An 18408-nucleotide genomic window follows, 5' to 3' on the forward strand; every position below is an offset into this window, starting at 1 on the left:
ATGTTGATCTTGTCTCTTGCTCTTCCTCAAAAGTTTAAATTCCACTATTTGTTCTTTCCATGCCAGACAGTCAAACATTTTGTTTATCTACTTATTTGTACTGTCTTGGAAATAACATTTCTTAAATGAAAAACATTAAGCATAGCTATGTTTTACTAATGTTACGTATAAACCAAATACCAGAATATAGTTGTCCTGAAACAAACTGTACATACAAATATATACTAAATCAGTAATGATTTATTAGATACAATATTTCCTTTGAACTCACCTTCACTTTTTCAAAATAGCAATATTAATTCAACCTGAAAGAACAACATTTTTCATTTCCTAGACAAATGACTCCTGTGCTATTATTACTCACATTAATCTTAATATAGCTCAGACATGTGAAAAGTACAAAATACGTTCTTGAACTATTTTCTTACATAATGTATTCTTCATTCTGTGACTTACTGGCTTTAGATTAAACTTTGGAACATGAACAGATAGAATTCATACTTAATATAGTTGTTTTGCTCATTGAGACATAGACTCCAAACTATTCTGTTGCAAGATTAATGCTGAATATTATGAAAAAAATAAAATATTAAACTTTAAAATTTAAATACTAAATTTAGATAAAGTTAAGACAAAAAAATAATATGTTCTGCTTGGAATTACAGACTCAAAAGTCACGGTCACTGGAGTGGCTTTTTGGGTTCACAGTTTGTTTTTCTTTTTGATGAATACACTAAAGATACATACTCTTGTTTTTAACTGCATCAATTCAAAGTTCATTGTTTCCACTCTGTTCTTTAGGTATTGGTTCTGAGAAACCAAAGATGAATTTTGCTCATGAAGGGCATCCAGCTTCTCCCTAAGATGTTCATTTTCTTCCACAGTTTTATCAGAAGTCGTAGATACTGAGTAAGCCTAGACATGAAAAAAAGTTTTTTACATATATATACACACACACTTATATATGTGCATACGTAAGCAATATATACATCAATGAAAACTGCAAAACAAATGTATTCAAATCATACTATAAGAGCTCCGCTGATATAATTGCCCAATGCTAGAGAGTATCAACTCCTAGCCCTAAAAGCGAAGAAATATTCATAAACATAGCAAAGAATAGAAAACCAAAGTAATAAAAATAAGTAATGAAGTACAATATTTACTTCAGATTTTCTTTGAAAATCCTGGCAAGATGCGTTACCAGCATTCTTCTTACGGTTGGAAAGGCCTCGATGGTTGCAATTAGGTTGTACAAGGTCCTCCAGAGTGAAATCTACCACTTCATCAAAGCAGCGGCCATAACATTCACTTTTACTAGTGCTACAAGGGAGAATAAAAAGTTGCTACACCACATTTTCTTTATTATTTTTTTAATTGCTCACAGACAGTATTCAAAAGAAAAGCGCAAAAGGAGCTACTTGCAATAAGCCATTACACTACGTAAGATTTACACTACAAGACAGTGGCCGTTCTCATTCCCAAACACACTCATACCTAGAAAGCTCTTCCTCTACAGTTTGTAGATTTTTTTCAGTTTTCCTCAGCTGATTCCGCAATGACTGTAAGTTTACAAGCAGGCCTTCATCAGCAGCACTATTAGTGCAAGTCCACATACTATATTCCATTGGTATCACACACACCACTAAAATAATATTTAATAATAAAACATTGTTAAAGTGAATACTACTTGCAAAGATACTTTTAAAGACACTGAAATAAGGCAAATTGAAAAGGAAAGGAGAAAAAAAGAGAAAAATACTAAAAAGGAAATACTGAATTTCCCAATGTAAACATACATTTTGCACACTACCTCCTCCCACATTCACTCGATAAAAATTACAAGTTGTCTTTTTTTGGGAAAAAGAGTTCTGTACGCATTCACAAAGTACGAGGAGCTGTGTGAATCAACACTTAAACTGGAAAAACCTGCTGCACATCGGTCGCCAAAAGCCTCTTGCACAACGCACCTCAGTTACTACAGAAGTCCCCTGAAGCTGGCAGGGTGCCTAGAGAGGTAACAGCACGTACACAACCAATACTCAAAACGTGCCTCGCTGACCAGCAAAGTTTAAAAAAAATAATTAAAAAAATCGAAGCAGTGAGTCCTTGACAGCACAGAGGAGAGCGACTAAGCTGGGGGGTGAGGGGGGGAGGCCTTCACAGCAGCAAGTAACACTTTGCAAATGAGGCCTGAGGTACTTTGATGGGAAACGGTCAGAGAAACCAACGCTGCCGCCCTGAGGGGAAGGGAGAGAGGGGCCCTGAGGGGATTCGCATCGGCAACGGCGGCGGCGCCTCGCAGCCCTCCTCCCTCCCAGCACCCCGCGTCCCTCTCCACAGGAACCCATAGGAATCCAGAGAACCCCCTCCTTACCCCACTTCAAACACCGCGGGCCCTGAGAGACCAGACCCGCCTTCTCCGCCAGCCCCTCAACGCGCATGCGCAGCTCCCCCCACTTCCCTTCGTGCGGCAGGGCCGGTCCCGCCCACGCCCCCGGGGGCCGGGACCGGCCCCCGGGGGCGTGGGCGGGACCGGCCCCGCCTGCCGCTCTCTCCGCGCCGCCGCGATGGTGCCGGTACCGTGGCCCGGGTTGCTTCTCGGGTGTTTGGGGCTGTTCCTGTCGCCGCAAGCCGCCGCCGCCGAGTTCAGCCCTTCCCTAGACAGCGACTTCACCTTCACACTTCCCGCCGGTCGCAGGGAGTGCTTCTACCAGCCCATGCGCAAGGAGGCCTCGCTGGAGCTGGAGTACCAGGTGGGTTCGGCCGACGGTTCCCCTTAACGGAGGCTCCGAGGCCCGGCTAGCGAGCAGGGCTCGGGCAGGTAGCGGCATCCCGGGTTGCCCTTGCCCGGGAGGCAGCCCCGGTGGCCCCGCCGGCATGGCCCCGGCGAGCGGCGGCGGCGGCTGCGGGAGGCCGCCCCGCTGCCCCCACGTCCTGCGGAAGAACGCCTTTTTACCTCCGCGGTGAAAGTTTTGCAAAAGCAGCCTTATTTCTCTGGACTGACATTAAGGTCGTGATGCCCTTTTTGGGAAGACTCGAGTTCCCCAGGTATCTCTGGGAAAGATCTCAGCCTTTTTTTCTTTCTTTCCTTAAAATAAAGACTTTTTTTCACCAGAACAGCCACAGTATTTTCCCACCCTGCCGCTGTGCCTCAGAATTGGCTGGGAACTGTCTCTCTCCACCCCCCACCCCTTTTCCCCCCACCTCTGTTTCCCAACTAAAAATCCTGATTATTTTCTAATCATTATTACATACAGAACTGAACAGGAAAGGTTGACGTGTTCAGGCTTTGTTCAGAGCTCTCTATAAGCAAAGCAGGAGTTTATTTTGCACTAACCATGTAGGATTTTATTTTAATCATAATCAAAATATTTATTTTAGAGAGAACAAACATGTAAACAGTGAATTTATTTCTACGCAGGCAAAATTTCTTAGCACTATTGCTAACAGCAACGAATCATCTTTCTATTTGAATGTGTTGAAAAGGAGCTCTGTATGTTATTGGAAATAGATTTATTTCGTACTTAATGATCCTGGATTGTTAGTGGCTAAAGCGTAGGAATATTTAACGTAGAGATGCAGGTCATTCTCCAAAGACATCATGCATTAAACACTGTGCTGATACAAAGTTTTGTTCCGGGTGCTTACATAGTGTCATAGCCCTAAAGGTATATCACTATGTGTGGTTTTCAATTTGATCAGCTGTTAGCTACTTATTTTCCTTGTCCTTTCTCTTTTTTTGGTAAATCTTCAGTGTCACTTTAAGTCAGTGTAAACTTTGCCCTCAATTTCAGCAGGAGCAGACTGCTATATGCAAATAGCTCACTGGAAAACAAGCAAACAAAAAAAATCTCCTAGCATGGACCTAAGTAACATCCTAAAAATTATCTCCCTCTGCCCCCTTATGCAGTTACCACCTTCCCCATAGAGAATTTCTACAGATCCAGTCCCTAAAGGGGGCCTGCAGGAAAGATGGGGAGGGACTCTTTATCAGGGATAATGATAGGACAAGGGGTAATGGTTTTAAACTGAAAGAGGGGAGATTTACATCAGATATTAGGAAGAAATTCTTTACTGTGAGGGTGGTGAGACACTGCAACAGGTTGCCCAGAGAAGCTGTGGATGCCCCATCCCTGGGAGTGTTCAAGGCCAGGCTGGATGGGGCTTTGAGCAACCTGGTCTACTGGGAGGTGTCCCTGCCCAGGGCAGGGGGGTGGGAGCTAGATGATATTTAAGGTCCCTGCCAACCCGAACCATTCTATGATTCTATGTGGTGATACAACTGTAGCCACATTATACAGTTAAAGCAGCACAGCTTTGTAATACCTTACACACTTAGGAGCTTGGGAAGCTAAATGCCTTCAATTCCCTCTACTTTTGGGAAATGAGAATGCACTGTGAGAATTCAGACCTTAAGTCTGCGTTGAAAGGTGAGAAGGTCTGTAGTACAGCTTTGATTGGCATAAAACGTCAAATCCTGTCTTCTACACTGTTAATTCACCCAATAAAAAGATCTTAAGGGATGACACTGCATAGATTGTGTTCTTATACAATTATATATATGCGGATATACATAAAAGTGACAGATCTTTGTTACAAAAATTTCTACCACAAACCAGCGCTGGTACTTACCCATCAATGATGTCTGCCATAGAAATGCTAGATTTAGACATCTGTTGGTAGTCTTACAGGTTGTCTAACCCACCCATCAATAAAATTTTATGCGTTCTTAAAAACAATTAGGGAAGGGTTCGATATAAACCTAGCCTAGAATGATTAGGTCCTATGTAGTTTAAGATTTGAAATGGCTAAAATACTTTTGGGTTGAACCCATTTTTAATCTGTTTCCGATTAATTTGGTGTGAACTCCTGCAGGCAGATTCAGCTTTCAGATTCTTTCTGTATCAGTTCCCTTGTGTTTGCCTCCCTAAAAATGTTGCCATCAGCAATGCAAACAGGAATTCCACTGGTTGGAGGTGTTTTTTTCTTTGTTTCACAGGTTCTAGATGGAGCAGGATTAGATGTTGATTTTCATCTACTATCTCCAAAAGGTGAAACTCTCGTTTTTGATGAAAGAAAATCAGATGGAGTTCATACGTAAGTTTAAAATCTTCAAACTTACAAGTGTTACATAAAATACTTTTCTGGTTTCTTTAACAAATATAACTAAAATAAAGGTTGAGTACTTATTATTCCTTGGAATTACAGAAGATTTTCTAAGAGGACAGTTTGAGAATACCAATTACTAAATACTAAGCACGGAATGCTTTTTACATGGATCTTACCGTGAAGTGAAGGATATTTTTGTTTTCATGATAGCTGTTAATGGTCAGTGAACAAAAAGATTTTGTCAGTCATATAAATAATAAACTGAAAAGTCCCCTATTTTTCCAATCCTTTTATCAAAATATCTAGTAATTATTCTAATTTTGCTGTAGAGTATAAGAATTCCACTCATATGATAGCTTTTTTGTAATGATTAATATTGATTCAAAATCCCCATAAAGGAAAATCAAAGCAAGCCACTGTCTTCATTATTTTAAGCCTTTAGGGTCCGTGGGATTGTTTAGCTGTGACTGTGCAATCTGTAATGTGCTTTAGAGTGCTTGTTTTTATATAAAAAGCATATCCAGTTATCTTAAGTGCATGATTGTCAGTCTGAAAGAGGAAAGTTTGCTTACAAAAACTTACTTTTTGAGAACTAGCACAAAAAGTGTAGTTAATTTAATGACATTTTGCTCATATACACAGGGTAGAAACAGAAGATGGAGATTACATGTTCTGCTTTGACAACACATTCAGTACCATTTCTGAAAAGGTGATTTTCTTTGAACTGATCTTGGACAATATGGGAGATGACGGACAAGATCAGGAAGACTGGAAGAAGTATGTTACAGGCACAGATCTCCTAGATATGAAATTGGAAGACATTCTGGTTAGTATTTGATCTTTAATTCTCTTCAATATAAGAACATACAGAAAAAAACTCAATGTCATTCAGCCATTCTGCCTTGGTCTGATGCATCATCCTGGAAACTGTTCCAGTTCCATGGATTGCTTTTACTGATGCATGAATGTCATGGCTCTCTTGCTTCCACACAGAAACTTGAGAATATTTCCAGAGTAGACTCTGAATCAGCAAGAAGACACTGCCTAGCTTCCTTACTGTTTCCAGTTCAGCGTCCTTCCTTCCTGCTGCTAAAATGGGACACTTCTCCCTACCAGCAATGAAATGAATATTTATAGTATTAAAGTATCACTTAATCCTAATGATGTAGTTGGAACCAATGCATAGATTTTTATCAATGTTTGAAAATAAAGTAGCACATTAGCCTCTTCCCATCTTTGCACAAGTTCTCCAACCAGCGGATGGATTAGTATTTCTATCTTCAATAATTTATATATTACTTTATGAGGTTTTTTCCCCCCAAAAAAACAGGACAGGAGTTAATCTGTACTACACTGCAGGTTCCCCTTTGCAGACATTCTATGAATGGTAAAGTTTGCTTAAACTTTATGCTGGCCTGATTTGATGGAGGATGAAGACTACTGCTGAGTCAAAGCTTCTGTTTCCTTTCATGATCATTAAATGTTGACATTACTGTAGAAGTAGAGGATCATTTGGTGTTCCTGTACCACTGTTCTTAGTGCTGGGTAGGATGCAGTAAGCCACTGTCTGTTTGCTCGTAGTTACAGACAACAGGTATCTTAAAGAAAAAACAACCAACCACACAACCGCCCCCCAGAAAACCAAGCCAAACCAACACCCACACTTACTGAATACACTGGTGTAAGGAATGACATTGTTTGTATTCTATCTATTGCAATAATCAAAATGCAGACTTTTAAACAAAACAAACTTAATGTGTATGATCTTTTATAGGTGTACAATACACTTTTACATAGTTAAAGCCAAATACAGAATCTGAAAAGCTGGCCAGATCTTCTTTAAAATTGGCAATCAAGAAAATCAGAAAAAACAAAGTTTATAGAGGAAATTTTGAAGAAAATCCCTCTCACTAGTCACAAGCAATACTTGAATGGATTTTATAGCAACTTGTGTACATACTGCTATCTCTTCCAAAAGAAAAAGACCTGCAGAACTTGTCTTTATTTGAGAGCCTTGCAAATCTTATGAAGTGGATAATTTTTGTAAAGTTAACATTAGTATTTGATGCCATTGTGTACTTAAGTTATTACTTTACTTGCAAGTTCTGTGAGGACTTACATAAACACTTAGTAGTTTAACTTAAAGATAACAACATATTTGGTGGGAAAAATGGGGAATTGTGTCTTATTTTTTAAAGCTCTTTTACGGTGTTGATATTCCTTGTTGTGTAACATATGAACTTTAGTATAATCATAAAATTATTTGGCTTCCAAAATAACTCTTTTGAAATATTTGTTAAATATGCAACAGAGAAAACATCCATGGAGAAAATGTTACTGCTGAGTTTCACCTTTTTGGGATTTTGTTTGTTTGGTGTTTGTTTGCTTTTTAATTTATAGCCTCCTGTTACTGCACACGTTACTCTTCTCACTAAAGTTACTTCAGAGTCCCATAATAATATCAAGAAGATAAATCAGCACTTCATGAGATCAGCTTTTAGGTTGTGACTATCTATTATGTTGTGGATGAAAATGTTAGAGGACCAGGTGTTGACTTTGTAAATGCAGAATAAGGAGTAGGTCTTGAGCTGCTGTTGATATGGCCAGAGCATTCCTGTACTTCCTCTGATTCCCTGAGACACACTGCGTGTGCTTTGTAGGACCTCCACTTGTCCTATTCACAATTTATTGTCAAAATTCTGCTTTAGTATCAAAGCTGAAGCAGCAGTTTATAGCCACTACAGTGAAAGCATAAAAAGAATATGGGAATACAACATTACTGTACTACTTTTGCTACAGCTATAGTCCTAAGTGTAGTTTGCATTAAAAAGTGCCTTGATTTGATTATCCAGCAGAAAAAGGGCCCTACATTTATCTACTACTACATGACTTGTTTTGAGACTAGTTCTGTAGAGATCACTGCTTTTCACTTGTCTGAATACCTGGAATCACAGTTCCCCAAGATACACAGAATATTAAAAAAACAATTTCAGGTTTGATTTCTCTCTCACCTCCCTAGCCTGTAAAAGGGAAAAATTACTATAGAACCTTAATGCTATGTTAATTAAGCCTTTTTAGGTGATGTAAAATAAACAGGCTAAACAAATTAATGAAAACTGTGATGAGATATATATTTTAAAGTGAAATTAACTACTTGGCAAGAAATTAAATTACAGGTGGTAACACAATATTAATATTTTGTATGTGTTGCAAGCTATACATTTGATTCAGGTGTTCTTTTTTTTTCTCTCCTAAAAATACTCTTTTGTTACTTACCAGGAATCGATCAACAGTGTCAAAGCCAGATTAAGCAAGAGCGTCCAGATTCAGACACTGCTCAGAGCATTTGAGGCTCGTGACCGAAATATACAAGAAAGCAACTTTGACAGAGTGAATTTCTGGTCCATGGTCAACTTGGGAGTAATGGTGGTGGTATCAGCTGTTCAGGTTTACATGTTGAAAAGTCTCTTTGAAGATAAGAGGAAAAGTAGAACTTAATATCCAGTGTGATCATAACAATATAACAGGTATGGGGGGAGAGGGGAAGCAATAAACTACTACAGTAAAGAGAGAAAAAAGTAAAAATAAAACTATGACCTTTCAGATTCTTTTGAACAGGCAGTAGACATCAGGTTTTCGATTCATGTTGGGCTTCTTGGTTGTTTTTTGCTGGTGTTCTTGTTTGTTTTGGTGGGTTTTTTTGTTGGTTTTTATGTTTCTGTTCTGGTTTTTTTTGTTTTTTTTAAACATGGACAGAATGCCTTGCCCTGAGCTCTTCCATTTTTGCAAGAACTACTAACTATTTTTTTGTACTTGTAGCATTTGTTAATGGTTGTTAACGACTAACTTATGCACAGCACACAGGATGCTTGGTGCATATGCAAAGAAGTGTTAATACTATCTTTTTTTCATGTTCACATAAAACTTTAAATGGTAACTTAGATATTGGCTTATGTGCTGTTAAACATTGAGTGAATTTACATGTGTGCCTAAGCATGTTTACAGGATTGGGGCCTACAGGGGTAGTCCATAGTTACTGTCATTTATCTTCAAAGTTACATGCTTTTAAAAATCCTCAGCCTTTGTTGTATGGAATCATGGAGAAACACTGGGCTAATATTGCAAGAACAAAATGAGAACTCTTTTTATATGCAGATGACTAACATCAGCACTTTAAAAAAAAAAAAAACACCATCAGTGTGAAATCGAGTCATTGTTGAAGAGAATTAGAGAAAATAGGTACGATTTCTATTCATAAATCTTTCTGTCCTGTAGTTGTACAACCCTATTCTCCTTTTTGGCTGTTACATGAGATTTAAGAGACAAGTGACTACATGGTATACAAATGCACACACACCTTGAAGTACGGTTTGCGAACTCTTAGTTACTGTAACCTTATGCAATTTTCAAGAAGTCATTTCTCATATTATTCTTTCCCTTTAATAAAAGGGGGGAAGAGGGGAGAGAGTGTATCACAGTATGTGATATTACCTGAACATTCATTTTTGTAGTCTCAAAATCCCTCTTACTTGCCAAGTTATTTTTTATTAGTTTTTGTCTATTACCTCTATGGCTAATGTAGCAGTTAATAGGGTAACTTACACAGGCATGAAAAACCAAAGCTGTTCACCTAAACTTTCCCTTTTTGCTCACCCTCACAAGTCTTTTAGCTGTGTAAGTACACTTAGTTCATCTGAGCAGTGTTTCTATATCTAGCTATTTATATGAGTAAGGCATAAATTACCTGAACAGGAAGTACAGGCTTCAAATTTTAGGATTAACTGAAGATGTAATATCACTTAACTAAGGCAAAGCTATCCTCAAATCAGTAATTTATAATTTCTGGATGAAGTGGCATTTAACAGTGTAGTGAGGGTGTGGAGAACTTTTGCCAAAATGCCTGGTGTATGACAATTAATGTTTTTTAATAGTTCAAAGTTTGTAATTTTTACAGTGTGCCAAGTCACTGAAGTTTCGTGTATAAATGCGTTAAACTCCATTTCACACAAAAGTGTTTTTAAAAAAACACTTTCTTAAAAAAAACCCACTTTTGAAAAAAAGTGTTTTAAAAGCGTATGTATTAGTGTTGTGCCTGTTGTTGGGTCATGTAGGTATGAACAGCACAGTTGCAACTTTGAGACTCTGTGACTAAGAATTATTTTATTGAGATAAATCAGGGTCAATAGATGCATGAAGAAACACTTTGTTCAAAGAAAGCAGATGCTAGCAAGGGCTACAGTACATAGAAACAGCACTTCAGCTTCAACTTCAAACAATAGTTTTTATAAGCAAAAGTATTATGTCACAAAATATAACTTGTTAACTTGTTAAAGAGGGCTCCAAAAGCTGTTGAGCTACTTTTTCTTTTTGCAAAGCTGTGTCCAAAGTAAGACTGTTTCCCTTTAGGGTTCTGCATATCTTTTTTCTACATGATGCTTTCTATTCTAAACTGCCTGGAGTTACAAAGATTTTTTTCTGTGATCAGGACAAAGTCTAGGAAAAATTAATTCTTTCTGCTGGAGTAGCAAGTATTTTTCTGACATTTCCCTGGCCATCTCCCAATACCAGTATACCACATATGTACATCAGGGCTTAAGCCAAAGCTCACTGAAGTCAACTTCCAAGGTTTTGATCAGGTCCCTTCAGGACAGGTAAATAAGATTCTTAGGGCTCTGCCTCTTTTGCTAGAAGAGAAGATGTATCTTCACTTGCATCACCATGATTGTGAAGCCACAAACCATCTGCAAAATGCCAAACCAGCTCTATGAAGCTGTGACTAAGACACCTACCTCTTATATCAAAGCTACTAGATTCTAGATTTCAGCTTAGACCTCCAACAGATGAGCTCTGCCAAGTTTTCCAAGGGCACCTCAAGGGATTAGGTTCACCAGCTGCTCTGCTGTGCCCCTCTGACAGTGGTTATACATCCAGTGGCGAAACAGTTATGGTGTGTTAGCATAAGCTGCTAATGAACACGGACTTCTCTGATCAAAGACACAAGACTGAACTGCAGCAGTTTCTCTGATTACAAATAGCTGTCTGTGGCAAAAGGAAAATAACACAACAATTGTCAGCAGAGTTTTGCAACTAAGAGCTCCAACTGTGTTTTCTCCCCATTCAAAGTTCATTATAGAAAAACAAAACAGGGAATAACTATAAAGGTAACTGTGCTTTGACTTTGGCAGCTGGAATATGTTTCTCATAGGTGAAGGATTCAATATTTAAACATGCAGCTACATAAAATTTAGTAGATGGCTTTTGACTGTATAAAATTTACAAAGGAGAATACAAATCTAAATGTTTTTCTTAATGGACTTTTTATTCAGAAATAAAATGTTTTAAGACTTGCAGATGTTGAATAAAATTATGCAAAATTCTGAGATTTTCAATAAATGAAGTTTAAACCTGCGTTTGTGTTCCTCATTTCATAATGAAGGAAAAATGCTTTACTTATTAATGCTGCAAGAAATCAAGGATGCTAAGCTAACAAGAACTTTAGTAATGCAGCATTTTCATTTTTGCCTCCTGCAGTGTTCAGATTGTGTTCTTATTTACTGTAACCCAAGATCAACTTTATCAATGCAAAAAACTTGAGATTTACACAGGTGTCAGATCTGAATGACACCAACTTCTGATCTTTGTAACAAAACACATTTAGTTTTGAAGTTATCAGATGCATGTGAGGTATGAGCTTTAATCCCTGCCCCCCCCATTTGCAACTTAATTTTTATATTCCATATAACACCTGTAGTTTATTACACACACAGAATGGCGTAGCTTCAGTTATGCAGGCAATAAAGTTAGGAGTAATCCTGGGAAGAACAGCAGGTACTGTCTTGTGCAAAATTACAGTAGAGGTCAGTAATACTACTGAGACTAGTAAAGTTCTGTGTTCAAAGCAAGAGACAGTAAGACCCTCAAGCCAGCCTAAATCAAGACAGCTTCGTATTAAATCAGCGCCCAGGTGGGAAACTATTTGTCTAGCTGAGTATTACTTGTTAGTAACTAAACCAAGCCCCAAGTGTCTCACCTGAAAAAAAAAAAAGTGAGAGAAAATATCCCAAGGAACAGATAGGGGAATGCATAAGCTTGCAATACCACAGAAAGACAGGAGCAAGTTGACGCTTGAACTCAAGAAACACTACTGCTCTAACCCAATGGCGATCTTTGTCCTCACAAACCCTTTTACAAAGGATTTTACAGGAGGTACTTTGTCTTGATATATTGTTTTAACTCATGTGCATGTTTGTGTGTTTCCAGTTAACAGCTGTAGGTGAGGCACATGAAACTGAAAAGAATTAAAAAAATAAGTATATTTTTCAGCAGCAAACATCAACTAACATCTGATGACCTGTAGAGTGCTTCCATTAATTCATATATTTTCCTCCTCTAAAGAAACAATTTATTTCACAATATAAGTATTTTAATTTCTGATTAGGTGTAGTCAGCATATTAAAAATAAACACCTAGGAAAAAATAGAAGGAAAACAGAGAAGTAGTACCACAGAATACTGAACTGTAGCAATTAAGGAATCCGCAATATAAATTACTACTAGTTATTAGTATGTAATAGTTTCACATTATTCATAAGAGAATACACAAGATCCTGAGACTAAAAGCTCAAAATTTTGGAGGGTTTTTTTTTCCAGCTTAAACAAGCAATACAGATGACAAATCTGAGCTTGTTTACCATTTCATAAGACTCCTGAGAAACCCAGGCCTGTCCGGAAGCCTGCTAACCACATTGTTCAAATAATGAAACAGGAACTTCCTTTTTGTGCTGTGTTTTGAGTTGATGAGGCAGATACCATAAAATACTAAGGTACAATGTTATGTTACGAGATTAGGCAATTTAATTGTAGAAGGAACAGTGGTTTGACTTGAAAAGGTACATGCACAGTGAAAACTATCAAAAGCCATTTTGGACAAAAACAGTTCCCTTTACTGGTCTCTCAAAGTGCACACTGGGAGAAATGACACCTTTTTGCCTAAATTTCTTCCTAAAAGCATAGATCTATAGTGTGTATCTTTATTTCAATGTTATTATGTTAAAGGATCTCTGGCGTTAACCGTCTAACACTTGTGTACCTCAGTCTGGCACAAGTCCTTTGCATCTCATGCACTCCAGAGTGCAGCACCTCCTCCAGCTCCGCTCGTCTGTCAGGTTGCAGCATTACCCTGAGTCCATGACCATGTGATACAGTGCTAACACTACCTTGTTAAAAACTTGATTCAACCAGCCACCGCAATTACTTTTTTTTTTTTTTAATTTCCTGAGTATTTTCAAAACAAGTATTTACACAGCTATCTGTCCTAAAGACTCATTATCCCCAACAGTTAAGACAGCCTGGAACTAAGTAGATTGAGCTCTATCTGATGTCTTTAACAGTTCCTGTGCCTTCCCTAGTTTCAAAGAACAATTCTCTTTGAGACTGTTTCATTTTAAAACTTAGCAACTTTTAGCGTAGACAGGAGACATACAACTCAGTTATTGCTGAGAAATGGCTTATGTTAAGCCCTTCTTTTCCATGCTTTCCCCCTGCTCTGGTAGTACCTCATTCACAGAAACTCACTATTCATATAAGAGGAATGCTTAGTGCAGAGGTGAGCACCATATTTGTAAGTTATTGCAGAGCAGATCAAAATATGCCTTACTGTATGGTTTTGTTTTCAAAACTAACAGTTTACTTAAGGTAACAGTTGATTTTTATCACAGGTAAATATAATAAAATAGTATGAAAATAATAAAAATAATACATTAATAGTAAAAATCATAAAAAAATTAATAGTATGCATACCTACACTGCTGAAGTCTCACCAGAAGCACCTGAATTACATCATCTTCTCTCATACCATCAATTGCTATAGTTGAGGGCAGTTAATGACACTTGGAACTCACAGAGCTCAAAAGTCCCTTTCTTACCTTAGCGTGTACAAAATTTCTGGAAACAAGATATCCTTCTTCACTTTCTATCAGCTACCTGCCAAATTGGAATACAGGTGTGTAAGGAAGGCATAGAGTTGCCAAGAGAAAAGTTCTAAAAGCATGTATCTATAGTTTGTATCTTTATTTCAATGTTACATTAAAGGACCTGACATTAACCATTTAATTAAGGATATTTTTCTGTTATGCTGGAAGATTTCAGGGAGTGGTAAAAATCAAAGTCAGAAGATACCCATGACTGTCCATACAAAAAGCTTCTGACAGTTCATGAGAAGACTCTTGATTACATTCTCTGGACAGGGAACAGGTACAACCAAATCCCCTCCAAAGCCCTGAACACACTTCAGCCATTATTCACTTATGCTCCTCTCCTGAAATCATTCTTCCTAGTCACTTCTTTTCCACAAGATGACACCACCAGACTGGGAAGAAGGAAGCAGGCTCAGGCACCCAGTGGCCAAACAAATAGGAGTTCCCATTCTAAGGCTTCAGCACTTACCTCTGAATGACTGTGAGGCAGGCGAGCACCTACAATACCTGGGCTCATTACCACAAGCACAGAAGAAAAAGCATGGGAGGAGAAAAAGGCAAGAGTGGGTTTTGTACAAAAAGCATCACTTTCCCTAACCAAGGAACTCCACGTTGTTATCTTGATCAATTCTTAGTTCTACTTTATATTCTTCCCCTTTTCAGTCTCACCTTTTTCCTCTTGCTACCACGACAAATATATTTTAACATCCTACAGCCTGAAAACCTTTCAAGTCGTTCATTCATTATTTCCCTTTCCCTGAATTTCCAACCATTGTTGATAATCTCTAGAATTTTATTCTCTTCCTGCTTTGCAATCGCTGCCATCATACAACTAATTTGTGAAGTTATGAATATAAGTTAGAGCAAGCAGGTGAAAAAACACCAAAGAGGCAACCTTAGTAATGCTCATGAATGAGACACGCAGCGAATCAGTAACTATCACGGGTGAATGCAGTAACAGCAACAGTTTTGTGAGTATTCATGAGGGAATGGCAGAGCACAAATGAGTACTTTGAAATAGTGCTTACAGAAGAACAAACTTTATTTAGAGCAAAATAGAACTATTAATTAGCTTCTTGCTATAAAGAAGGTTTTGCAGCAAATGAGCTTGTTAGAGTAAGACCACGGACGTCAAGATTGCAAGTTAATGCTACCACACTGGACATGAAGTAAACAGAAGACCAGGACACCAAGCCACATGCAAGTCAATTAATGCCACACACAAAATACCTAATAATGGGAAGAGAACAGAATATTGTCAAATTCAGGAGCTGGAAACAAATCAGGACAAGTGAAAAAAGAAATACACACTGGTGAAAGATTATCAGTAAACAGATTAGGAGAAAGATGATATGAAGATAACTGTATAAGCTACACCTCTATTTGAAAAACTAGTATTTGCAAGGCAAAACATTTTGTCATCAATGAAAATCAGAACTGTTGATGTTACAGTATATGGATCTCAATGGTAGAATATGAAAAAATCTGATTAAAGGAATAGCAGAGATGAGCTAGCTGAGAGGAGGAACATTAACGGATTAAGAAATGCAAAACAGATCATGACAATACAAAAATCTACTGTTTCATTGCTGCTGAACAATAGGAGTAAAAGACTAGCAAAAGCATCAAATTCCAAGCTCATTCTCAGACTGTGCACAGCTTCTACTCATACTCATCTTTTGCTTGTCTTTCTATCGTCCTGCACTATCTTTTAGAAAAAATGGTCATTGCCCTTTCAACTTTCTTCGGGGACTCCAAGGAGTCTCTTTCCCCGCATCTTTCTCTTCTTTATACCTCACCTATAAGATGATCCAATGTACAAAAAAAGCAATCAACTTTTCTACAAACTTTAGGTTGACAATTCCAATTTTTTTCCCTCACACGTTACTATATTTTTCTGACCAAACCAGGGATGCTGATAGATCTGACACCACCATTTGGGTGTTTAGCCATGATCTTAAATTCAGCATCAACCAAACACAACTCACCATGCAAAACCTTTTTCTGCATTTCCAGAAAATACCATACCCTTAACTGCAGTGTTAATTTTCATTGAAGCACATGCGTGGGAACTAGAAAAATGACACAATTTACAGCCTGAAAATGTTACCTGCATAGCATTTGCAAGCTTCATTCTCTTCCCTCTGCACACAGAACTGATGCTCCTGTCCAGTTCATCCTTATCACCGTGTTCAGACTCTTGCTCCATCTCCAGCTTTGTCATGTTCCATCTCAATTCACCGATTCCCTTTTAAAATATAACACTAAAGATCACTTTAGTAGGATGTTCCAAAGACATGACCATTTTTCTGTTTATCTACTTATCTTACCCCCCACTCTCTAGAGAAACTGCTTGTCTTCACCTTCAAGGCCTTTTTTGCTTTATTTCTGTCTTCATGTTAAATCAAAGTATTGACTTTCATTTCACGTAACACACAGAGATGTTTCAAAATTCCTTTGTAATCTCACTCAAAATACCTGTTATGCATAGAAAAGCATAATTTTTATTCAAAATTCCTCTTGAAGTTTTTGTTGAGAACAACGATGTGACAAGTAGTTTGTTATGATGATTATTTTACAGTTCTGACGAGTAACGTGCCATCATTTCTTTGCTGTCTTTTTCATGTGATGCCCACATTTTTAGAACAGCCTCAAGAGCCTTTACCTACCTAACTACTACTGTAATGCAAATAACATATAATGGAAAAAATATTAAATCTGATAACACACAGAAATGTTTCTAAATCAGTGACCACAACAAAGTTGAATTACATATATTTACACACATGCATACGTACAATGATCAAGTCATACCAAAATGAAATCGTTACATACAGCAACATTTGTATTTTTCCTTTAGACACTCCATTACTACATACAATGAAATTCACATAAAATGAGGGAAAGGCATTTGTACGTGTGCTTTAATTACTACTCTAGCTGTATCTTCAGCAGCACTATTGCAGCATTTTCCAGTACATGACACCTTGTAACAAAGCATCCCTCAAGCATAGCTGGAACATTAGTTAGTGCCTATGTGCAGGGCAAGCGTCTCCACAACAGGAACAGGAGAGCTCAAGATAGAGAAACAAAGGATGGGAGGATGCCACCAGGTATGTACTTCACAAGAATACAGAATCAAAACTCATTCTTCTCTCTCAAAAAATACACACATTTAATGTTGGTCTTTTAATTCTAAGAAAAAAGCAATTCCAAAAATACAAACTGAACATCAGAGTCAAGTCAACCACCATAATAAAATGAAACAATGACATTCACAATAGTTAAGTCTATGGACAGCTTAAGTTTGACAAATATTTTCTCCCCCCACCCCCTAAAAACCCCAAGTACATTCCAATATTTATCTTTAAATGAAACTTTACGAAAAATACTGCTGGTGTTCAGTTAGAATTAAAGGACTTGGATAAAGTGAAACAATAAAGACAGATACAGATGGTGTGAGTAAGGTTACAAAGGCTTTACATTTTGCATTATCCCAAGATATAAACATTCAAAAACTAACATGAAGTTGCTGTGTTATCAAAATATTGCAGCTACAGGCAAGGCAACATTAAATTAATAGCTGAGGGTGTGAGAAAAAAACCACACATTTTAGTGAAGGTAAACAGAAGTGGCAGTTTTTAATTAGCATTTTTAATAAAGCTAATATTGCCCAGCCAGCCATAAAGCAAGCACAGGATAAAAAGCTTTCTCTGCTTCCTTTGGCTATAAGGTGACAGGGAAAAAAAGAAAAAAAAGAAAAAAAAAAAGAAAAAAGTCACCTTTTCAAGATGTTCAAGATGAGCAGAAAAAGTCAAATAATCAAGTAATGGAATAAGTAAGTACTAACCCAGGCAGTACACTTTAAACCACTCTGTCATTTGTAAATGTTACATAATTTTATTTTGGTGGTAAACTGTAAGCACATAAGAAAACTAACGTTATGCAATACAGTGAATATCCACCAAAGTAAAAATATTCTTCTGTTTACTCTTTGGCTAAAACCCCCTCAAAAGTAGCAGACGAAGAAAAAAAAACATCTAATACTGGCAAGAGACTTTTTTGACTTTTTTTTTTTTTTAAAAGAAGTAAAATAAACTTATCAATTTAAATCTTGGTACATTTTATAGAAACAAAAGAGGTAATGTTGTAATAAAAATCAGTAATGTTACTTCAAATGGCAACAAACTGTTTGTTGACCCTGTGCAATAATATACTTTGTTCATACTACACATTTATCAAAATATGACTGGTTTTACTGATATATAGGAATCTTGTGAGTGACTCCTGTCAACTTAGTTTGTAACTGGGACAAAATTTAC

At 37.5% G+C, this 18408-nt stretch overlaps 2 protein-coding genes across 5 annotated transcripts in view; one reads left to right on the plus strand and one right to left on the minus strand.

Annotated features, from left to right (window-relative positions):
* Positions 1–2451, minus strand: part of CCDC18 (coiled-coil domain containing 18) — a 28803-nt gene extending 26352 nt beyond the window's left edge. For 3 of the 4 annotated variants that reach the window (XR_012588642.1, XM_074597219.1, XM_074597218.1), the window contains exons 1-4: positions 2378–2434; positions 1498–1645; positions 1167–1323; positions 748–915 (exon numbers count right to left, since the gene is read on the minus strand). Coding sequence is in view for 3 of the 4 variants with exons in the window: in XM_074597219.1 (XP_074453320.1) it covers positions 748–915; positions 1167–1323; positions 1498–1628 (456 nt within the window). In the remaining variant the exon portion in view is untranslated. Of the gene's footprint in view, positions 1–747; positions 916–1166; positions 1324–1497; positions 1646–2377 lie in introns of all 4 variants that reach the window. The other variant, XM_074597220.1, reaches the window with a different exon arrangement.
* Positions 2452–2525: 74 nt separating this feature from the next.
* TMED5 (transmembrane p24 trafficking protein 5) lies at positions 2526–11520 on the plus strand. The gene is made up of 4 exons (XM_074597224.1): positions 2526–2756; positions 5003–5100; positions 5755–5938; positions 8392–11520. Exons 1-4 carry the CDS (start codon positions 2571–2573, stop codon positions 8608–8610), a joined length of 687 nt encoding a protein of 228 aa, XP_074453325.1. The 5' UTR covers positions 2526–2570; the 3' UTR covers positions 8611–11520.
* Positions 11521–18408: the final 6888 nt, after the last annotated feature.

The sequence above is a fragment of the Larus michahellis genome, chromosome 8 (genome assembly GCF_964199755.1).
Source record: "Larus michahellis chromosome 8, bLarMic1.1, whole genome shotgun sequence".
Taxonomy (NCBI): domain Eukaryota; kingdom Metazoa; phylum Chordata; class Aves; order Charadriiformes; family Laridae; genus Larus; species Larus michahellis.